Source organism: Hyalella azteca, unplaced genomic scaffold (assembly GCF_000764305.2).
Source record: "Hyalella azteca isolate HAZT.00-mixed unplaced genomic scaffold, Hazt_2.0.2 contig3459, whole genome shotgun sequence".
Lineage (NCBI taxonomy): Eukaryota > Metazoa > Arthropoda > Malacostraca > Amphipoda > Hyalellidae > Hyalella > Hyalella azteca.
In genome coordinates this window covers 211,939-236,883 of record NW_025933708.1, presented here as the reverse complement: position 1 = coordinate 236,883, position 24,945 = coordinate 211,939, and the positions used below count along the sequence as shown (strand labels likewise).

The following is a 24,945-nucleotide window of genomic DNA, read 5'->3' as shown; positions in this document are numbered from 1 at the left end:
TACTATTCATTAATACTTCGAATAATAATAATACTAATTCAAAGAGGAAATTCCAGTTAATCTCACTTGATGAGACCATTTCTTTCTGTATACCTATAATTCATATGTAAGAGGCTTCTAAATCCACAATAAGTTTAACTGACAGTATGAGTAGTTCAGGAATTATTACTTAGATTTTTCTTTCTCTATGATAGATTTTGTGCATGCACCTACCTGCAGGTTAGAGGTTATTCACATTATCTCAACTAATGATGTTTTAATTTATGTGTTACTCTAAAACAGTGCAAGGGAGAAATTTTGTTGGTGAAGTGAGTTATAGTGTGTTGCCTTTTCATTACGTTTTGTCAATGCAAATAAAGTGAAATATTTAGCAGGAGTTGTGTCTGAATCATCGATAAAAATATAACAGTTGTGATTTTTCTAATAGCTTTTATAAACATTTGCAGAATATTGGAAACTTTCAATTGCAATGAAGATAATGAGCCTGCTTAATGGATGTAAATATGGTCAAGTTATCTCTATAATCTCTAATTCTGAGGTAAATGAACAAGTCTGGGCTCGATGAAATGTCAAAACGGAAATAGCTTCGCGTTTCCCTCTAACGATGAATCTGGTGATCCCTATGGCGATGCACTCAAAACTTTGAACCTTCACCTTTTGATCTTTGCTGATATTGAGTCAAGCCCGGTCTCGTTAGATCATGCGGCTTTCTACATGCAATCAACGAAGAATTTCATTTAATTACCCAATTAAACTTCTCACTTCAAATGAATACCCAGAAAAATCTAGCGACGTCATGAGCCCCAACTTTCGTCGGAAAAGTGATGGCAGTGAAGCAGGACATTCATTAATTATTGATAATGTGACGAGCTCTTCGGCGTGGCGTCTCCCAGATGTTCAGCCAGCCAGGCGCACCTCCAGTCAAGCAGAGACCAGCACCACACAAACTCAGCCAAACAAACCTCCTTCGTGTGGTAGTAAACATCCTCAGATTATTAATCCACAGTTGTGTAGCCCATTACATACTCAGATAAATAAAACGCGTTCATGTAGCCCCACACATCCCCAGCCAAACAACGCATCCCCGTGTAACCTCACACATCCCCAGCCAAACAACGCATCCCCGTGTAGCCTGACACATCCCCAGCCAAACAACGCATCCCCGTGTAGCCCCACACATCCCCAGCCAAACAACGTATCCCCGTGTAGCCCCACACATTCCCAGCCAAACAACACATCCCCGTGTAGCCCCACACATCCCCAGCCAAACCACACACTTTTGTGTGGCCCCGAACATCCTCAGCCAAACGATGCAAGTTCGTTGCACACAACACCAGTCGCTGTCAGTATTCGCCACAATGCAGGGAATTTCGATTGCCCCGAAAAGTGCCAAACCATCAACGGATCATTCATTGGACCGCAAAAACTTAGTGAAACTTGGGACGGATCACGATTAGGTAATGAATGTGGCAGTATGTCAAACGATGTCGGAGACGATCAATTTAATTATGAAAAACAAAGATCCGATGAACAATATTTTGGATTATTAGGCAAAATAAAAGAATCATGTTTAACAAGATATATCACAGATTCAAGCTCGAAAGGGTCAATGATCGTATTTCTCAGCTCCGCTAAACTTACTACGACAAATACAAAAGAAAGTGAGATCCACAGTGAAGTAAACGAAGAAAAAATACAAGCAAGGCTCTCCATACCATCAAACAAATTTAACAACATGCAAGGATCGCAGATACGGCGAACAAATTCTCAATCAAGAGGGGATATATCACGTGATGAGCCGCCACGCTCACCACCAATATTACCACGAGCAGAGGAAGGCTTGTGGTCGGGTCTCCAGAATGAGAGAGTTGTTGTGCCTTCGAGGAGAGCATCGCGCTGCCGGCGCGGCTTGACTTCACACGGTCGTCGGACCGTGACACTCGTGGCCCCCTTTACGTCAGGTGTTTCCTCTCCTCTCCTCGGTCTTGTCGTGTCTCTCGTTTTACTATTCAGTTTCAGCGATGGTTTCTCTAAACCTTTTGCACCAGGAATCTATAACTTTTCTATACCACATATTTCAGGCCTAAAAAAAGTTTCTTTGAAGTCTTCAAACCATTACTTTGGAGTAAATGATGCATTAGGTTCAAGCAGGTTCGTCGAAACTCCGGTGACGCATCCGGCCGGGGCTGAGGAAGTCGTCTCCCGTCGGCGACTTTCTCCCGCGGATCATAATGATGTCGTAACTAACGATGCTGGCTTCATGCAGGAGCTGCAAGCAGATGACCTGCTCAGTCCTGTGATAAAGGAGATTCGTAATTGCTGCGGTGACTCTCAACTGACCAAGTTTTCTCATGGTGATGGACGAATGAACATTGAACTACATGATATCGAGCCTGCTTCTTTTGTGATTCCATTGGATCAACCTTTCCTGAGCGAAGACAGGCCGAACTCTAAAGATGTCGAGCCAGTTTTCAAGCTTGAGGAAAATGAGCCTCCAAATCCTGGTATAATTGAACCTAAAAATTCAACCCGATTATCCCAATTCCAAGCAAAGAATCTTCCAATAAGAAAATTTTCACTTATTTATGACGATACGAATGTGCCATCAGATTTCAAACTGAACTCCAAAGTCGATGATTCAAAGCGTTACCGGAGAGCAATTATGCCTCACATTTTCGAAAACATAACGAAAGCAGATTTGGTCGTTGTAGCTGGATTAGCCACGGATCTCATTAACTGGCTGCAGAATTCATGGACGAAACCGAAAAAAATTGTTGCAGAAGATTCAATAGGAATGCAGAAGAAGAATAGTGTGAACTGGCATATGAGTGAACACAACAAGGAAGAGCAGAATATTCTACAGAAGAGATTATTAAATAAGAAAAATAAGAAAAGAAAACACAATCTGGCCTCAGCGATGAACGGACTCAATTACAAGGTTTCTAATGGTTTGGTCCCATCTCGGTCCAGAATTGGAGAAGACTTTAATTCTGACAAAGGCTTTGTTAGTGACACTGGGAACGAAAACGATTTTACTTCCTGGAAGAGCGAGTCATACGTGAGGGAAGAGGAGACCGTAGGTGGAGGGGCGTACAGGCCTCCAGCGTACGTAATAAAGCACAAGGATTTGATGGAGGGAAGGCAGCTCTTCGGTCTAGGACTCTTCACCGGCACGCTCCTCAACTTTTTGAGGGATCCCATCGTGCTCTTCCTCATCTTTTGGTTCAATGTAAGTACCATACGCATAGAAAAATTAGGTAGAGTGTCATTGAGTTGTCAATTTCCTTTCAGCTCTCAAGGAAATTGGAAATTATTTTATTTTTCTTCAATTTAAACTGTTTCAAAAAGAGCAAACTCTGTTTCAAAATTTGCTGCATAAATATTTATCCGTTCTAAATAAAATATAAATTCATTTGCTAGAATGAGGAAGAAACTTCTTCCTTGCAGTGAGACGTTAAGAAACTATTCATAATGATTATATGAAGGTTGATATAATTATGTGCAGAGCATAAGGGTTTAAATTATAAGATTTAAATTATTTGAATTATTTGATAATGCAATAGCTGATTTTTATCCCAATATTCGCAGAAAGAGAGTGGTAAGTTTATTTTCATCTCAAGTGGTCACAAATTATGAAATCGCTTTTTGACGATGTAATTCGGCACCGATTTAACTGATTAACTTTTGTCAAGTTTTCGCGAATTTTAGATAAAGAGTAATGGGCACGGTTTGTGTTGAAGATTGAATTTATTTTTCTCACAAATATTTCACCTTTATTTAAAACACATCTATTAAAAGTTTGAAATTAAAATTCCACTTAGAAGCAGATGAGAACAATAATTGTGGATGTCGTTGAAATTTTTTTGTCCGGCTACTTTTCTTTGCGCTATATGTCTTTTTTTAGCTATAGTCCTTTAACTTATTTTTCTTATCTGGAACCATGAAGCGGATAATGAGAATATTTTTCATTGGTTCACCGATTTTTTATTCAATTTTTTAATGGTGTTAACTTTTGTTGGTTGGCAAAAAGTTTTCTCTTAACCGTGTCCATTCACTTAAAACTGAATTCTTATTTATATAAAATTAGGGCTTCCATTTAGTCATATGATATATCGGTTTAAAACTTCGCTCCGCTTTAAGAGGGAGAATTTATTATTTAATTTTCATGATTGATACAAATTTGATATTTTCTATTGAAAATAATATTACATTTATGTCGGATAATGCTGACAATTCATACTCGTACTTTTTAACATGAAATTGGATTAATTTCCTCGTAATTTAAAAAAAATTATCCTCCTGCTCATATGATTAAATTTTCAATAATACATGGCGCCTAAATTCACGACAATTAGACAGGACTCAATCTTCTTTTTTATTGCCGCGTCTCGCCTGTCATCCAGCATGACACTGTACGTCACCGCTATAACCATCATCCTGGCGAATACCATCGCTATAACCAACAGCACTAACTTCTTATTAGACAAAAGACCGTATGTTTTTTGTAAGGCTTTAAATCTTCTTCAAACCAGCCATGTCATGGAAAAATACAACGCTTGAGTTTTTTCATGGTTTTATTGTTTTGTGGTTGAATTACTGCATTATTTTTTTTAAAGTTCACATATTTTGTGAGCTCAGCCCCGCTGGCAGAAACTGTTGCATAAACAGCGCAGGCACCTGTATTTTTACCATAAATATTAGTAAATAAATAAATAAATTTCTGAATAAACAAATAAATTTTTAGCAGCATGTACTCATTTCCACGGACCCCATCAAAGGAAGCTACTTCATCAGTATACCAGCGCAGGAATAAAATTTTGATGTTTAAATCCGGTTTCCTTGTGTAATCACGAGCACCTGAAACTCTTGTAGTTGCTATCCTTACAGAAGTTTGAGCAAGACTTCAATCATCTCTACGTGGTGATGTAAAAACCTTTCTGAATTTCCATTCCAATTGATTTAGTTCAATCGACTGCCTCGGTTTATTACGTAGCTTTGTACACATGTTGACTAAAACACTTATAACCTCATCTATCACTGAGCTGTGGGTTTATAACAAATAATCACATGCACGCAACAATTACCTTCGAGACGTACATATGTTCTAAATAATTGATGTTGCGGGGGAACAGAATGAACTCACTGGTCATTAATTTAGGACATAATATACGAAGTCCTTTTTAACATAATATCTCTAAGCGTCTGTTTTTCTTAAGATTCTTGACAATTTTAATGCATATATCATAGAACTTGTAGACAAATTAGCTAAATTAGTTCTTTAACTTAGTGCAACTCGGTAATAAATGACATCACTAAATCTTTACAGCAACAAGACGTGTCCTTTCCGTTATATTTATATACTGTTATCCAACAACAAAATAAAGATGTTCTCCGTAATTAAAGCTCTATATGCTGCTATTGTAGTATAAAACACGCATGTTTCTTTGCAGACTGCAATCTGTATTTGAGCAGCACAATAAGAAGCGCTGACAAATAGGTCAGGTTGACACGCTCTATGGTCGCCCTGATGACCAAGTCTGTTGTTTCACGGTGAACGCCTGTTGTTCGACTCCTATACCACTCATTACGCCACATGTTAACGCATTAAAACACCCACCGTTACTCATTACGCCACATGTTAACGCATTAAAACACCCACCGTTACTCATTACGCCACATGTTAACGCATTAAAACACCCATCGTTACTCATTACGTCACGTGTTAACGCATTAAAACACCCACCATTACTCATTACATTCGGTGTATCAAGCATGAACCACGTGCTGCTTCCTATCGTTATTCAATAACATGTGTTATTTTTGTTATAATTTGCGGATAAGTATTGTAAAGTTTTAAATTGAAATTATTTGCTGTCTATCCTGCTGACTTTGGTTTCCTTTTCATCTTTCCAATGAACAGTTAATTGCCGGAAATTAGTATTTTTTGGAACATAACAGAGCAAGCAAGTTAGCCTCAGTTAATTCCCGAGAATATTTCCATTATTACCCATTTCCTGTTAAATAAGGCGAACGGGTTTGAATACAACGAAAAAAATTATTAAAGTGTGAAGGTAATTGCTGATGTTCAGTCAGTAATGCTAGCTGGTTACTTCCAATTATTTAAAATTCTTAATTGGCAAAACCTCTTGAAAAATGGGCGTTTCTATAAATAACTAGGAAAAATTTTTTCTGCGATTCTGACACGTTTTCTCGGGATAAGGTTAGAGAAAACACGATGATTAATGATTAACAAAATTTCATGGTTCTATATCGATTATCAGCACTTTTTTGTAGCAGTCGAGTAACATAACTCATTGAAGAACTCATATTCATCTAAAGTATGTGGATTTCGGAACAGTTTTGTATATACATATATGCATGGCGCGGCCTTTAACCGACTCCCATTCTTCTTCCACCAGGACAGAGAGCAGGGTATTTCATTATAAGATATTCTGTGTGAATTGTAATTCACCTCATACATGCACTATGGAAAATAATTGAATCACGAGCATCATTATCCACAAGAAAGAACATCATCTTAGAGGATAATGAGTCTTATATATGTTCGTATTTAGCATCGAAATTTTTGGCTGTCAAACTGCAACGTGTATCTGCAACGTTGCAAACAACGAACAATTTCAGCAAAAAAAAAAAATTAATTTTCTTCGAGCGAAACCGAGCGTTGCTTACAGCATCGCGTTCTATCACAGAAATCTAATTTACAATGAGGTTTAAAATGACAGTGTAAATGACGGCTTGATTTTTAGACGCGCGTATATAATTAGAGCTCAATCGAGGCTGTGATTTTCTCGAGACTGCGTAGGTTAAGCGTGAGGAGTTTGCGGTGAACGATGCGCTGTTGTGACGGCTGTTCCGTTACATCCATTACGGAATTTAAATAATGACACCTGACATATATATTGAGAAAACCTTCGTGATTTTCTAGTTTAAAAAACTTATAACTTGCAATGTTGAAGAAATCGAAAAAATATAACTCAGTACTCACTGCAGTGAAAGATAGAGAGCTAATTTTCTCGCCGACGAAAACGTGAAGTCACGGACAGACGGACGGACAGATGGACTTGACGAGCACAATAACGCCTTTTGCCCATAAATGAGAAAATTGGCGAAAATTTTTGAACAAGAGATTGCAGTCAGAAAAAACAAACGTAAAGTTATCTTATTCATTGGTGTCTTGCTTGAATTGTTGCTTACTTCTAAGAATTTCAGCATTATATTGTGAACCGATTTGATCAGTATAATCTACGGATATAGAATTATTGTTCTGTTTGCACGAAGTTTTATCAAACTACCCGGTCCTTTGGTTTTTATTCGCCGCAGCCAAGAGCGATAAATGTCGAGTAATAAGTTTTTTCATAAACGATCATAACCGGTGCTTGATCCATCATAACCGGTGCTTGATCCATCATAACCGGTGCTTGATCCGTCATAACCGGTGCTTGATCCGTTATAACCGGTGCATGATGCCGTATTTATTTTGCTCCAATTCAACTCCTGCAACGCACTTGAGATTGAAGCGCTGCTATTAGATCATAATTTTTTAAGTTACTCCTACATCATAATTTAGTTAAAAAACTAAAAAATCAATTTGAGACGTTAAGATGAATAGGATGCAAAATCATAATTACTCTAATTTTAAAATTTGAATGATCGGCATTTTAAAATTGGAAAAAATCCCTCGAATTTGAATAGAATTGCAATTTGAATAGAATTTGTAGAATTGCAGCGACAATGTCATGAAAACCTGAGTCCCCAAAATAGATCGCTTTATCTATAGTACGAAGACTTGAATTATTGAAAAATTTTAATTGAAATTAGCTATGTTTCTAATAAACGTAGAATGTTTTTCTATTAGTTTTTATAATATTCGAATGAGACCAACAAAAATAATATTAAAAGCTAAAACTTCTTATGAGATATAAATCATGCCGAGATTCTTTCTGATATTTTCTTGTGTGCCGCAGAAAGAAAATATTCTTTCGTATCACGAATTTCTTTGCTGTGGTTAAGAACCTATGCAGAAAAGAATTTCTAGTCCACGAAAAATTTAATTTGATTAAAATTTAGTAAAGCTACTGTTAATTTCACGCTGGGACGCTAACGCCAGCTCGATTTTTTTATTGGCTTGGAAACTGATGAACGCCTGGGATGCACGTGGTAAAAAGCTTTGTTAGTGACTTTTGTAAGGATGCTGATGAGTGAGCCACGCTCTGAATGTCTTGAACTGAACTGCGGGCTGCCGGGGGGCAGTGAGAGCGGGGAGGGGAGGTGATGAGGGGTGATGATGAAGAGGGGTGCTTGGGGTCATCAGGTGCTGGCTTGACAACCCAAATCGAAAAGAAAATATCCCTGTAATGTCGAATTGGTAGCAAAAGCGTTATTGTGTTTACCCATCAGTGACGACTGCGTCAATGTCATCACCCACTAGTAACAGCTACGACAATATCATCACCCACTAGTAACAACTGCGTCACTGCCATCAGCCGCTAGGAACAACTGCGTCAATGTCATCACCCGCTAGGAACAACTGCGTCAATGTCATCACCCGCTAGGAACAACTGCGTCAATGTCCAAGAACAATATCTTGGCATTTAGATTTCATTACCTATAAATGTGCCATATGCACGCAATTATTACTCGCAACACCAATGAATTCTGTGGAAGCGATGTTAAAAAGTCAGTTACACGTAACGAACAATTTTACACACCTTCGTTACGCATACCTTCGTTACGGACGTATTTCAATTTTGGAAATGCTGCATGAAGCCAAGAAAATTAATTTTCATAGAACCTCTACTTCTTGCTCTACTTTATAAAATGACAAATTCGGCGATTCGACCGCTGATTGTATGGTACAGTTAGTTTCGATTAGCAAACTTTTAAATCGCATACAAAATTGATCTTTATTTAGAATGAACTCGTTTAACCTAAGATTGATCTTGAATTATCTATGTAAATAAAAAACATACTGCATGCTTAATTGCATTTAACCAGTGAACAAAAATGCTTTCAGTCAAACATGGAATGTTTGTATGAAGTGAATATTGAACGGCAGACTTCCGTTAAAAGTAGCGCAGACCTCTGGAGCAATAAGTTGGATTGCGCCACTAAACTTTAATCATTGCCATTCAAGTGCTGGTGATTAGTATTAGTGCTTTAGAAACTGCCGGCGTCGAGGAAGAAGGCAATTTGAGCTCCCCGGTATCATGCTAGGGTAATTTTGACGAACAAGGCCATTTGCATCCATATACAAGCGCTCGTAAAATTGTGCCAGGCTTGAAGTTTTCTCTCGAATAATGTACGGAGATAATCACCCAAACTTGCCAAGCAAACTGAAGCACAACAGACAGGCAAAGATTATTTTATGATTTATTGTACAGAGAAACTTTAAAGGGGTTGAATTAATGCACATGGTTGCAATCACTCGATTTTCATAGCTAACCATTGGCAAAAATAGTACGACGATAGCAAATTATATTATAGGTAATAGCAGCGTTGGAAAATGAACACTCGTCGTGCTTGAGAAATGTATTACCAATTGTTGAAATAGATGGTCTTCAGTTATTTAATAGTTCATTCTAAGAATATATACTTTGGAAAGGTATTATTAAGTTGCCACGATAGAATTTGAGTGTGTGCCTATATAACCGTTATTGTTTCAGACATATTTGAGGTCGAAAATTTTTTGGATGGAGATGATAACTTTCGATTTGAAAATCGGTATTAAAATTTGCAGTTTCCGTCCCACATTAAACGAGAGAAAATTAAATTCGAAGATAGTAGCTGGCTCGTTGTGTAAAATTTATAAAGGTACCATGATATTAACCATAAACAATGTAGGAAATGCTCCATATCCGTCCGAACTTTAATACGAATTTCAGCGTAATTCCGGCGCGAATTAAGAGCTCGATGAAGTGAAGGCGCTCAGGAAGTTACTGCGCGTCTCGCAGTCGCCGCCGGCCATCGGTTGTTGAGTCCAGCGCGCGTCGCTGGTGGCAACGGCGCTATGCTAATATAATCTGTGATGACTTGGCTGAGTGGGACACAAGGCGAAGGTTTAAAGGAGTTGGGATCGCTTAATTTTGGCTTTTACTTCATGAGTATTTTGCTCTTCTTATCCATCAATAATTAGTGAATAGAGCAAGCTAGTCTTGCATACGATTAATCAATTGGATTGGACCTTATTTTAAGTAGATTTAAAAACTAGGATTTAGGCGTTAATTAAGCTCAAAAAATAAAAGGGGTTTGGTGTCTTCGATTCTAATAACGTTTTGGAGTTTTCAAAGTAGCTCTTCGATAACTTTTAATCAAAATTCATTGATAAAAACAATTCGTTAGTCGCCTAGAGATATCACAACTTCAAAAGTTTTTATTCATATTCTATTTTGAGGTTTTGTAATGCAATTTTTTTTCCTTTTACTGAAACATTTTTTTTAATACAGCATTGACCCGCATTCCCCCACTTACCTCCAAATGACACGATTGGAGTTCAGATTAAATTAGCCTATTCACAACATTTATCCAAAATTACCCTCCGGAAATTCATTCTAAGAGTTTTTCTTACGGTGACAATGAGCGAGAAGATCTCCCCTTAATTCATTTTGTCATGTGAGTGAGATTCTTTCATTTTTATTGCCATGCCCAAATGTTGACTCGTCTGTAGGGCATGGAAGAAGCGGTGACCTCGATTGGTTTTGTTCGCATAATCACAAGACTTTCTAAAATGAAAGTTCATGTTTCCTGCTCATTGAATAATACATTGCGTTTACAATTTTCAGATTGAATATAATCTTTTCATGTTTATGTTACCAGGTCACCAAATTTAGACTAGGGGATGAACTATTACCTGAGTAATGAATGATTCTAATACTAGAGTAACGAATATTTAAGTTAGGCTGTTTTTATTTAGTTTGGTTGCGTTGTTTGGTGCTCTAATTTTGATGGACCTGACTAAAATAACAGGATGAAGATCTGTTCTTGAAATATTAATCAAAGGGGAACCTTAATACACTGCAGAATAAACCCAGCACCCATTAATGTCACCACTCAATAATTTCCTTTGAAAATTTTGATCTTTTCTATAAATTAAGTTAGTTAACTAGTTTTGGCTTTCTGGCGTTCGTTTCACCATTCAGAACATCAAGTGTGTCACTGTGTCAGAATTTTCCTCTTTCATTTCCCAAGCCACCAAGTGAATATAAATTACAAGCTTTTCTTGCCAGGACAATTTAAAACTATTTACAAAGAGCTTGTCAGTAACCGGTCAGGGTTTCTCCTGGTCGAGTATGCCCTTGTTAACGAGTTCGCTCTTTAAGTTTTTACGAGGGACCGAGTCTCTCCCGGGACCCTGGGGGCAGTCCCAAAAACCTTCCTAGTCTCATGGGTTGTCATGATAATTGCAGGTGCGACATGAGGTGCCTACCGCTGGGCCCCGAGGGCCATCGATGACACGCTTAAATATTGGGAATTTGTTAGGGATACGTGTAATGAGGTAAACACTTTATGGGGTACCGGATGTTTGAGAATATCAAACTTTCCGATTGTACGGCATACATACCACGAAAACAGTTATAGGCTGGCAAGAAATGCAAATAAGAACGATCCTTTGAATTTTTGTTAATTATATAGGCCACTAGCCAGTGTTACACTGGAAATCTTTTTAAGATCTTTCATTCAAATTGCAACTTTAAACGCAAATTTTTTTTCCGGTTAGCGATGGGGAAAACCGATGATTAAGAAGGAAGTGGCTGAGAGTGAAGCCTAGGAAGCCTGGACAAACGTGTGGCAGAATTTGTCCAGGCATTTAAGTTTTAAAATAAGGTCTATTGTCTGTTGAAGTATATAACAATGACTGGTACTTCTCTCAAACATATCCGACCACGATGAAATAAGTGAACAAAAAATCACAAAACATTTTGCTGTAAATTGTTAGTTGCGAGATTATATTTTTTTGATTGTAAATCCCACAAAACCACAAGTTGAATTTTCAATTTGAAACGGAACACAGAATTTTTTTAATGCAATTGATAGCGTTCAATGAAACAGACTATGAATCAAATAACGTTTATGGGAAAGCGTAATCTGCAGTATGAATTACTAGTAATTATACATGATATTTTTAGAAGTATTAATTAAAACAATGCGCGAAAAACGATTAAAGAAATAGATTTGCACAGAAAAGCTGGACAAAAACAATCCATTGGGTTAGTGATACGCAATATTAAAAAATTTGAAGCCTTCGTAACGCGCTTAAACAAATTCATTAACAGTGTTTGTTATACGTTATTAAATATGCACCTGCGGATTTTTCAACACGCCAATATAAAACCATCTTCAGTGTTCGCAATACGCCAAATTAAACGATTCACAACAATTTTAACGCGCCAATATAAATACATATACAGCGTTCCTAATACAACGTTCTTAATGTAATAATATAAAACCTTTCAAAACGTTCCCAATACGCTACAGCGTATAGCGCACATAATACGCTATTATGGGAGGTTTCATAACGGGCTCCTGAGTTTTACGATCAAACCGAAGTGATGATGAAACTATATAAGTAGCTCCAATATTACCTAGTGTCTTAGACAGAACAAAGTAGTTATTTATACAGATTAAGCCAACTATTATGCTATTCAATTTTCATAGTAATTTATCACAGGTTTGAAATTTGTATCGAAAAGTGCGGGCGAATTCTCAGACCATCACATTTTTATTACGCGTGGTACATATGACAGAAAAAATTCATGATTCAGCGCCAGAATAATTTAAAAAATAAAAGTCATCAATCGTCAAATGATATCAGGTGACTTCCATATTATTCATTATAGTAAAATAATAATTTTAATTTATACTGTCTGTGGTGTTATACATTATAGTGTAAAAGTCAGTAGACTTACTTGTTCACAAATCTGGGCAGCAAATGCAAACGAATTGGTCCACGGTTTAAAATTTAGAATGATATTTCATTTAAATTTTGTTTTAAATATCGATACAATATCGATAAAAATGTCCACATTAAATTTTATTACAGCGAATTAGAACGAAATTTTTCTGTTAGAGTATGATTTTTTTTATGAAAAGCAATCTAGTAGACCAAGAAATCGACGTTGAATCAAAGTAAATTAAGCGTTGTTTCAACGTCGCTTGTCTGTTGGGATCTGCTGTTCGTTACAAAGCACTAAATGATGCATTTATTGCTTGTAATTTTGCTCGCCCACTATTCATAAAGGCACCATGCAATTCTGTCGTGACGAATCCATCTGAAGTCGGGAAAAATATCAAGTAAAATTCGATGTTAAAACTTCAATTGAACTTTGCACTTACAAAAAATATTATTAACTTGAGATGTCTCTAGATTCATTCTAATGCCGTTGAAGATCACGAGAATGCTGCGCGATAGGTGCCTGCTTCATTCATGAATTGCGGCAGGTAAAAGGGTAAAATGATCCTAATTTGTATTGATGATATTGTCAGATGAACGAAGAATAATCCTAATTGAACTGAATTTCAGATTTATTGCTCCTTGAAATGAATTTCAGATGACATGCTCCTTGAACCTTGTATTGAACTGAATTTCAGATGCCTTGCTCCTTGAAATGAATTTCAGATGCCTTGCTCCTTGAACTGAATTTCAGATGCCATGCTCCTTGAACCTATAATTCAACTGAAAATCAAATGCCTTGCTTCTTCTTTTAGACAGCAATAGAAGCTCGCTAAAAATCCTAAGCTGTTTCTCCTTCGAAAAATAATTGCTAAGTTCAACTATCGCGATGACAGCGAAACCGGAGGCTTTCTTTGCCCATGCGAGCAGCTGTCACGACGCTAGTCAACATCCTGAACACACCGAGCACACAACCCATCATTTTTTGCTGCATCAACTGCATGCACTTGCGAGGAGACGAATGAAAAAAGCCCAGGCTTATTGCGGGACGATCGGGACGGGTTTAGGAGCGTGACGTGATGCCGTTATATCGTATGCGATGCGATCAGGAATACGGAGGATAGTGCACCTGTGACCCTGTTATGCAGGACATGTCATGCGGCAATCTTATCGTCTTTATCTTACTAGCACAGATTCATCCTAATTAATAGGAATTGAAAGTACTCTATAATATTATTAAGTATATGTTTTTACGCTTTCTTATGCGAAGTAGGTACATGAGTAAAATGTATATGAGGATGCGGTGAAAATTTATGAAGAATAAAAAATATTATCAACGGTAAAAAAATGAAGAGGCGGATGATATTTGAGTATTTTTTAATAATTGGAGAGCAATTTTTTATGTTATTTTTTCACAAACCAACCAAGATGAAAAATTTTGATCAAGATTGAGAAACGCCTTGAATTAATTAACCTTATTTATTTAAGTGCATGAAAAAATAAACTATCAGTCATATTAATTAGCCTTGAAATTAAGTTTCACGTTGATGCATCCGTAAGAAATGTATGGTCATTGAATGGGAATGTAATGCTAAACTCGATTTCAAGCCTTAATTAGGCTTTTAATTATGATCCAAATGTATGTAGTTGGTACTCTGTACTTTTCAACTACATGTTTGAAAAGTAAAATCCCCAAAGTATTCAGCGAACATGTGATCACTTAAAGCGTTGATTTCCCTCTCCATAAATGTTCAGGTGAATAATGTCATCCGAAGCATGTGTTCGCTTTCAGTTCTCTCTGTACACTTGACGTTAACGTCTAGATTTTTCAATGCAAGGCACACTCTTCATAATTACGTTTGTTTGCACGTATAACCCGAGGTATCGCTTCCTTTGCACAGTCCATAAATGTGTGAAAGGAACTGCCAGTCACGGTTAGTGCACCATATGCAAAGCTTCGCTTTGTTCTAAAGGCCTCCAAAAAATTATAAAATTTTCATCTGTCATGATACGTCTTGAGTTTGCATTTTCACCGAGCCGTTGCCAAGGGACTGAATTGCGGATACAATAACATAATGATATAATTATCATTTTAACATATATCTTGAAATGGAGTATAAGTGATTAGTTTGAATAATCTAATGAAGTGTATTATTTCACACTTCCTTACATATTTTTATTATTTACAATGAAAAAATGAACCTCATCATAATACGAGTCTTTTAATCCGCTTAGATAATCTATATGAAAATGTAATGAACATTCTCAAAGGTACTTCGCTTATCATGTTTTAAGATTACGCTGAAAAATATCACACTGAATTAATTTTTTTTCTTTCGGACATAATTGGTGCAGCAGCTATTGAATAATCATCCTACTTATTTAGTGCTGATCGGCTGGCAATAATTATTGATAATTTCAATTGAGTATTTAATTTACATGTCTTATGTGCGTCTTCAAGATGATTATCAAAGGAAATGGGATTGGTTTTTGATTGATTCAATTGTGTAAATTTACTTTGGACAAGAGCGTTTATCAGAGACGCGTAATGAGGCTTTGTATTTTGATGATGATTTTTTTATTGAATAATGATGCTTTGTATTTTGAAGATGATTTTTTATTATATAATGATACTTTGTATTTTGATGATGATGTTTTATCATATAATGATGCTTTGTATTTTGAAGATGATTTTTTATTATATAATGATACTTTCTATTTTGATGATGTTGTTTTATCATATAATGATACTTTTTATTTTGATGATGATTTTTTATTATATAATGATACTTTGTATTTTGATCATGATGTTTTATTATATACTGATACTTTGTATTTTGCTCATGATGTTTTATTATATACTGATACTTTGTATTTTGATCATGATGTTTTATTATATACTGATGGTTTGTATATTTTGTACAGCTATGGATCAGCTACGCTAGCATCGCGACGCTCTACAACGGCTTCAACTTCGTCACGGGCTTCTTCACGGGCGGCAGCGTCAGCGCGGGCGCCACGGCTTCTACTTCGTCGCCGGCGTCCATTGCTCCGATAATTTCTGGTATAATGTGTTCTTTAACAATAATCAAATGTTCTTAGAAATAATATAAAAAATTAATTTCATTTGATTCCGCCGGCGTCCATTGCTCCAATAATTTCCGGTATAATGTGTTCTTTAACAATAATGAAATGTCTTAGAAGTACTATTAGTGTCTTTTCTGAACAATAATGAAATGTTCTTAGAAAGATTATTAATGTGCTTTTTGAACAACAATGAAATGGTTTTAGAAAGACCATCAATGTCCTTCTTGAACAATAATGAAGTGTTCTTATAAATAAGATAAAAAATTAATTTCATTTGATTCCTCTTGTAAGCAAGCATTATTCTATAAATTTCGAAAGAACTTAGTGGTATGTCTATTTAATCTAAAAGAATTCATGTGTTATTATTTCAAACAACAACAATGTTTAATAAAACAAATTTGTTTTACTTTATTCCACTTGTTAGCAAGCATTATTCTATCAAGTTTGAAAGAACTTTTTAGTATGTCTATTTATTTTAAAAGTATTCATATCTTATTATTCCAAACAACAATGTTGAAAGCGTGTTTATATCAATTTTGAAATAAAATTGTGGTATGTTTATTTAATTTTAAAGTATTCATATCTTATTATTCCAATCAACAATGTTGAACACACAGTGGGGGCGGTCGGGGGCTCGGGGGCATCGATGGACGACCCTACGTCGGTGGTGATCATCGAGGCAACATTCGCGCCCCCGACAGCGGGTGAGATAAACGATGACATGTTGGTGGTGTGAATGCATGTAGGCAAATGAGGGGTTGATTAGGTTGGTAATTAGGTGAATAATCATATTCAAAATAAAAAAATTGCTAGGAAAAATGTTTATTTATGACAATTTTGAAATTTATCTTAACTAAATTGCATGGACTAACTATTGAATTGTGGACTTGAATTCTGTCAGGCAGATGGACGAAGGTAAAATAAGAGAACGTATATAGATCGGTCTTCTATTATTGTTATACTAAAAATAATAATAGTATAAGTTTAACGCATTGGAGTAGTATTTAAAAATCTTTCGAATACTGACATTCTGAAGTTACGAAAAGAAATTGTATTCATTACCGGCCTTGGTTATCATTTTTCAGTATAACAGCGAGCGAAGTTCATTGGAAAAATCGGGTTGTTGCAATTTATAGATCTCGCTGCTCCTGTGTCTGCATGGTTGATCTCACTGTTGTTTCTCTAGCTCAATTGGACGTCCAAAATTGTGATCTTCCTTTGAAGCAATAACCGATTATCGCAATTTGTATTGTATCGTGGACATGTAAAAATAATTCCTAGTCCGTCTAACATTTTTATGAGTTCAAAAGTACTTCGCAGTATATATAGTAAGAAAAATTACATATGATTGAATTCGAATAATTTCGTAACTTTATTTAGAAAGATAACTAAAATGGTTTTTTGAACACTAAACATCGGTAATGGGAGTTATAACGCTGGATTTGAATTCTTGCCCATGGAATTTTAACATTGAACATAAAATTAGCAACATTAAATCAACAACATCCAATTCATGGACGCTTATATTATGTTTGAAGCTTGAAAAGTTATTAGAAACTAACATTTTTTCTCCCATGAGAAATGCCTTGACTTTCATGTGTTCCAATGAAGAATCATAATTATTGGCAGCGATGAGTTATAAAAAATGTAGGAACGTTTTCCTGAAGGTATCACGATTGTCCATCTTTTATTTCTTGGACAAAACGCGCCAGGATTTCGTTTAGCTGAACGCGAGCTCGCCAGGACCGAGCGCTCCAAATTCATTGTGGTTCTCAAGTAAGAAAGCTGAACGTGAAGGCGATACGCCAATTTTTCCTTTACTTGAGAGAAAGAGAAAGCCACTGACCAGAACCAAATAACCTGACTTTTTGCGGCGCCTTCACCCGACTTGGCGTTTCTGTTGGAATTAAATCCTCGCTTTTTCAGTTCAACGATGAAATGGAATCCTAAGCTTTTCGAGTTTCGCTTGAAATTTTATTCAACGGTTTTACCACTGATTTTAAACTTTGTTATTTCACCTTTTCACTTCCTAGTTCAACAGAAAACCGATATTGACAACAGTTTTTGAAAAAATCTCCTTTTCAAGGTTTCATCTTAGTCGCTTGAATAGAATTTACTTATTTCTGTCTCTACCAATTGTACACTAAGACTGACGAAGTAATTTGATGTTTGATCGGAAAATTGTTTCGAATTTCTAGAGTGGTTGTTCGGATTAAAAGTCGAAGTTTCGGTTTCGAACTTAGTTCATTTTACGGTCCAGAGAACGTGTGTCATTTTGTCACCAGAGCTGACATTGCCGCTCTGATTGCCGGATAATCGCGGACGTTCACGGAATTCGGGAGCAATTAGAATTCACTGTGAATTTTCTTATCAAAATTACGCGATAATGAAAACGACGACGCGCATGCACACAATTTGCATCACACGCTTCCGAATTCAGAAACGTAAAAGCTTCATTTACTTATGTTGGTAAAATGCAGCTGAACTGAATTTTTATAACTTTCAGGATCATGACGGAAACTCGTCTTGCGAAGATTGCCTTGCAAACGATTGCCTAGCGAGTATCATCACGCATTTAATACATTGAATAAATTTCAAACTGTTTATGAGCCAGTGATATTTCCTGTGCATAAGTAAACGTATTATCTAATATTTCATAAACTATCTTAGAGTGATCATCTTTCATGCGCTCTCTATAATAGTGAAAGCAATCTGACAGGAATTAATTAGTTCCCTCCAATCGAACGCAGTTATACTTCCGCAATAGCTTCACGAAAGACTCAGAACATCGAAGGACAATCACTTATAAATGCATGATTTTAGGCCTGGGTGTATGATCGTATTCTTCATTTCATTAAAGATTGATGACGTCTCAATTTACTAGAGAAATTTTCATTTTATTACAAAGTGACACAGTATCTTTCGCGCGTTTAATGAGGATCGCACTCATCGCAAGGATCAAGGCTCGCGCTTCATTCTTCCTTTTAAATTAAGCTCCATCAAGCTCCCGAACTAAGTTAATTACTTTAGGAGCGGAAAAGTCGAAAAGTTCAGATTTGAAATGCCTAGCACCATATCAAACCCGGTGGAAGTCTAGTAGCTACTTGAAACTATCGTTAGTCATGAAAAGATCCGGTCAAATGACACGAGTTTAGATCTATATGAACAAGGCACGAAAAGGAAAAGAATCGGCGACAGGCCACATCAGGCCTACACGTCAGCGCCGACATCAATATGTTATGTTATGTTATCACATTCGATGCCATCAGAAACTAAGAAGACTTTGCGACTATATATAGTCAAGGCATTCCATCATCAAGCTATCTTTTAGAAACACCAGCGAACACTCGACATGCAGGGAAGTAACACTCGACATGCAGGAAAATCAATTTTGTCGTTCGTCGTCAGTTCTTGACGTTGAAACTATTGCGCAAAGCAGCTTAAAACGTCATTATCACAACAAATATATTAGCCGCCAAAATTGCGTGTTTTCTGTGGCTTCCTGGATGTAACGAAATTTAGGAACTAATACTTTAAGGGGCGGAAAACACCCGAACAGAACTAATATTTTAAACAGGATCAAAGTTTTTGCGGATCAAAGTTTTTGCCAGAGATCAAAATGATTTACTTTTAATTATATTCCAGGTCCTGGATATCCCTCACCGCCTTCCACCCAATCCAACATGTCCATAGAACATCCATCCCCTCCATCTCCCACGCCGGAGAAAGTCACGGAGGAAACCAATACCTTGGATCCCCTCGTCTTCTTCACAACAGCTCGGCCCCCACTCACGAAGCCTCCAGACTTGTTGATATCAGGAAAGCCAACAGCGATGGGAATAACGCTGATCGCTTCCTCTGAAATATCCTCGATTGAAGAAACCACTCAGTCAGTTTCAGAAGGAACCGCCTCAACTTCTACAGTTGATATGAACGCTTCAGAAACATCAACATCAACTGCAGTTACATCTCAAATGTCTACAGTAAATGGTGCAGTAACTTCTCAAACATTCACATCCGTTAGCAATGAGTCAACGGAAGAAATGACCACCACGCCGACGACTGGCACTGCGACAGATTTCCCCACATCGAGTGTGATAATCTTATCAACAGAAGAGTCCATCACGACATCATCACCAGGGGTAATTACAACCGATGTGGAAAGTTCATTAATGTCAAACTCAACCGCGGAGATGCCTTCAGTCACTGGATCGGAAACAACAGATGCTTCAAGCACAGAATCCAGTTTACTCACAATTATTATTCCAGAGTTTGCTTTGATCAATGAGTCGACCATTTTGGATCCGCTGGCATTTTTCACCACTAAGCGACCAGCTGTCACGAAACCGGCCAACTTTTTCAATGAACTTAGCACGCTCGACCCAAAAACCACAATTGGGCCATCGACCATAAAACCAAGTGGATTTTTTACAGTTTCAACAACAGTGGACCCTCTTGGATTTGTAACAAAGCCACGACCAATCGTCACAAAGCCAACAACGTTGAATACAGAACCAAGTGGAACTTTTACAGACTCAACAACGGTAGACCCACTTGGATTCGTAACAAAGCCACGACCAATCATCACAAAGCCTACAACGTCTAATAACGAACCAAGCGAAACTTTTACAGACTCAACAACGGTAGACCCTCTTGGATTCGTAACAAAGCCGTGGCCAATCGCCACAAAGCCTGTAACATTAAATATAAAACCAAATGGAACTTTTGCAGACTCAACAACCGTAGACCCACTTGGATTCGTAACAAGACCACGGCCGATCATCACAAAGCCAGCACCATTACTCACGGGAAGTCAAACATCTGATGCCACAATGACAACTGATCCGTTAGGTTTCTATACCACTTCTCGCCCGCCACACACGTCTGCAGCGAAGACGTCCAAGCGTCCTCCCGTATTCGCTTCTCTGTCTACTAACAAATATCAAACTCCACAGTATTCAACACAATCAACTAAAGTTTCCAGTGATAGCACTAACATGTTAGACTTCGTTACTTTCAAAAAGCCAAGACCTACAAAACCCGCATATTTTATGACTCCTCCAACCCAAGAAAAAGTTCATGCGCCAAAACTACCAACATATCAACCTGTTACTCTGGCACCATCTTTAGTTAATTTAACCGGTGCTTTAATTCTTCATCTTCTTGGCATGAATGAGACTAATTCTTTGCAACAAGTTCCTTCGACCATTCATCCAAATTTAGATATCCAGGAAACGCCATTTTTAAATCAGTCAGCAATCAAACCTGATAGTTTTCTGCAAACCGGATATGGATCAGGAGAAAACTTTCCAGCGCTTACTCAAGAAATCATCCGCAACCTCACCATTCTGCTAAGTCAAATGTAAGTTACAGCTAAGATTGTAAACCATCAAACTTGCGCAGTTTAGGAGTAAACGAAAAGGATAGGACATACTTTTTCTTGAATTACCAAGTAAATACATAGTATATAAATGACCTTGATAATTATGGCAGTAATTAATTCGACGTCATATGTGTGGAGGTATATCTGCGTTGCATGAACGTCAAAATGACAAACCTGGTTGTTTTCATTTCGTTAATATCTTAAATTTCTTTGCTTTATTCAAAACAAGCTCTCTTAGAAATTAATAAAAGCTTTAGACTAAAATATTGCGATTTAAAATTGTTGAGAAAAGATATCAAGCGAGTTCATGAAATGTTACTTTGGAGCTTCGATCTCACATCGACTTTAATGTTAGAATTCTTTTTGCAGAACTTCGGCTTATAGAACTGAACATATTTTTTAATGTATCATAACCAAGCGGCCAAGGGAACTCTTATTTTTGATAATTGTGACTGCATAAGGATGCCCAAGGGCATTTTTTACTAATTATTTTTTTTTTACAGACATGACATATCATCCGAAACGACTTCGGCTTCCCTAGACCCATGGCTCATCCCAGGCGTTGCTCCACATAATTTTTCGGCGTGGATTGCTTCAATTTCGTCCAGTCTCAACCCGCCATCAGCAACATCGAACTACGGTACATCTGGCAACCATGCGGGTGGATTAGTGCCTGTTGAGTCTCAAGCTCCCGGATCACTAATAAACTCTTCTACGACATTAGAATCACAAAATCATCCCTCGCACATCCCGGTTCCCCAAATCGAGTATGGTTCTCCATCTGGATCGTCAAGTGTCTCAGGCTCAACACAGGGATCGAATTCAGACGCTCAACTAGAACCGCAATCCGTCATGACCGGTGCTTGTTCCGTCGTAACCGGTGCTTGATCCGTCATAACCGGTGCTTGATCCGTCATGACCGGTGCTTGATCCGTCATAACCGGTGCTAGATGCGTCATAACCGGTGCTTAATCTGTCATAACCGGTGCTTGATCCGTCATAACCGGTGCTTGATCCGTCACAACCGGACCTTTATCCGTCAAAAACTGTTTTTGATCCGTTGTAACCGGTGTTTGATCCGTCCCATCATGACCTTCATCCGTCATAACCGGTGCATGATTCTGTATTTATTTTACTCCAATACACAACTCCTGCAACGCACTTTAGCTTGACGCGCTACTGTAATGACAACAAATTTTCAAGTTGCTCATACATCATAATTTCGTTTAGAAAACAAAGAATCATTTGAAGACGTTAAGAGGAATAGGATGCAAAATCATGATTACTCTAATTTCTAAAATTTTAAGATCGGCATTTTAAAATTTGAAAAAAATCCCTCTAAATTTGAAAATTTTCAGCGAGAATTTTCATGGAAACCTGAGTTCTAATAATAAATTGCTTTATCTATGTAAACTTTAATTGTTTAAATGTATTTTTTTAATTAGCCATGTTTCGAATAAATGTAGTATGATTTTTCGATTAGTTCTTATAATATCTGGTTTTATATTTGAGTTTACTGAAAGCTACGCGTCTAGATTTATTTCGAATGATATTAACAAAAATAATAGGAACAGCTAAAACTTCTTATGATTTGCTAATTTAGGCAAGAGTCTTTTTAATATTTTCTTGTGTACCGCAGAAAAAAGTCCTTGCGTATCACGAATTTTTTCGCTGTGGTTGAGAACCTATGCAGAAAAGAATTTCTAGTCCACGAAAAATTTAATTTGATTAAAATTTAGTAAAGCTACTGTTAATTTCACGCTGGGACGCTAACGCCNTGTGATGACTTGGCTGAGTGTGATGATGACTTGAATCTGTGATGACTTGGCTGAGTGTGATGATGACTTGAATCTGTGATGACTTGGCTGAGTGTGATGATGACTTGAATCTGTGATGACTTGGCTGAGTGTGATGATGACTTGAATCTGTGATGACTTGGCTGAGTGTGATGATGACTTGAATCTGTGATGACTTGGCTGAGTGTGATGATGACTTGAATCTGTGATGACTTGGCTGAGTGTGATGATGACTTGAATCTGTGATGACTTGGCTGAGTGTGATGATGACTTGAATCTGTGATGACTTGGCTGAGTGTGATGATGACTTGAATCTGTGATGACTTGGCTGAGTGTGATGATGACTTGAATCTGTGATGACTTGGCTGAGTGTGATGATGACTTGAATCTGTGATGACTTGGCTGAGTGTGATGATGACTTGAATCTGTGATGACTTGGCTGAGTGTGATGATGACTTGAATCTGTGATGACTTGGCTGAGTGTGATGATGACTTGAATCTGTGATGACTTGGCTGAGTGTGATGATGACTTGAATCTGTGATGACTTGGCTGAGTGTGATGATGACTTGAATCTGTGATGACTTGGCTGAGTGTGATGATGACTTGAATCTGTGATGACTTGGCTGAGTGTGATGATGACTTGAATCTGTGATGACTTGGCTGAGTGTGATGATGACTTGAATCTGTGATGACTTGGCTGATTGTGATGATGACTTGAATCTGTGATGACTTGGCTGCGATGGTTTAAAGGAGTTGGGAACGCTAAATTTTGGCTTTAACTTCATGAGTATTTTGCGCTTTTCAACGATCAATCATTAGTGGATAGAGCAAGCTAGTCATGTATACTAGACGAGTCGCTTACTTGAAAATTGAAATAATGCACAAACTTTCTATGAGTCTGATATAGTTTATATTTCGGCTATCGATTTCCTTGTATGGGTTCCCCTTGCCTCCTAAATTCGAAATATTAGCTACACATATACATTTTCAAGCAAGTAGTTTGGTGTTTCGATTAATAAAGCTTGCATGGTTTGATCTTATTTACAGTAGACTAAAAAACTAGAATTTAGGCGCGAATTGTCTGCAGTTGGGTGAGATTAAGTTAAAAAAGTAAATGGGGCTTGGTATCTTAGATTCTAATAACATTTTTGAGTTTTTATAGTAGCTCTTCAATAACATTTCGGCGGAATTCATTCATAAAAAACAATTCGTTAGTCACCTAGAGATATCACAATTTCAGAAGTTTTTATCCATCTTCTCTTTCGAGGTTTTGTAATGTGATTTCTTTCCTTTTCACGGAAACATTTTTTAATACATGCAGCATTGATCCGCACTCCTTCACTCACCTCCACATGACATGATTGGAGTTCAGATTAATTCAGCCTCTTCACAACATTTATCCAAAATTACCCTCCGGAAATTCATTCTAAGAGTTTTTCTTACGGTGAATTCAGAAACGTAAAAGCTTCATTTACTTATGTTGGTAAATGAGAAGGGAATTTAATTTAAATCAAATAAAGCTGATCGAGTTATTCTGCGCATGAAGTAATTTGACATAAAATGGGGTATAATGTTGATATTGAAGACACTCTGAATTTTATTTTCAATATTAAAGAGGAAGTTCATTTATTACGAGAGCTTCAAACAGCTAAACTTACTCATACATCCTTCGTATACAATAGCGTTGGAGTTCAATTCAATTTTAATGGGGAGGAAAATTAGGGGAAAACTGGTGCAAACATCACTAGAAGAAAGAATACGTGCATATTGA

General features: G+C 37.1%; 1 protein-coding gene across 1 annotated transcript; it reads left to right on the top strand.

Annotated features, from left to right (window-relative positions):
• Positions 1-1,725: 1,725 nt before the first annotated feature.
• LOC108674663 (mucin-5AC) lies at positions 1,726-22,265 on the top strand. The gene is made up of 5 exons (XM_018162624.2): positions 1,726-3,229; positions 15,833-15,971; positions 16,612-16,698; positions 19,640-21,356; positions 21,881-22,265. The coding sequence occupies exons 1-5, from the start codon at positions 1,736-1,738 to the stop codon at positions 22,263-22,265; spliced, it is 3,822 nt and encodes a 1,273-aa protein (XP_018018113.2). The 5' UTR covers positions 1,726-1,735.
• Positions 22,266-24,945: the final 2,680 nt, after the last annotated feature.

Coding starts and splice junctions, on each gene's coding strand:
- LOC108674663 (XM_018162624.2), top strand. CDS start 1,736: ATGCAAGGATCGCAGATACGGCGAACAAATTCTCAATCAAGAGGGGAT. Junction 3,230..15,832: donor TCCTCATCTTTTGGTTCAAT/GTAAGTACCATA, acceptor TATTTTGTACAG/CTATGGATCAGCTACGCTAG. Junction 21,357..21,880: donor ACCATTCTGCTAAGTCAAAT/GTAAGTTACAGC, acceptor TTTTTTTTACAG/ACATGACATATCATCCGAAA.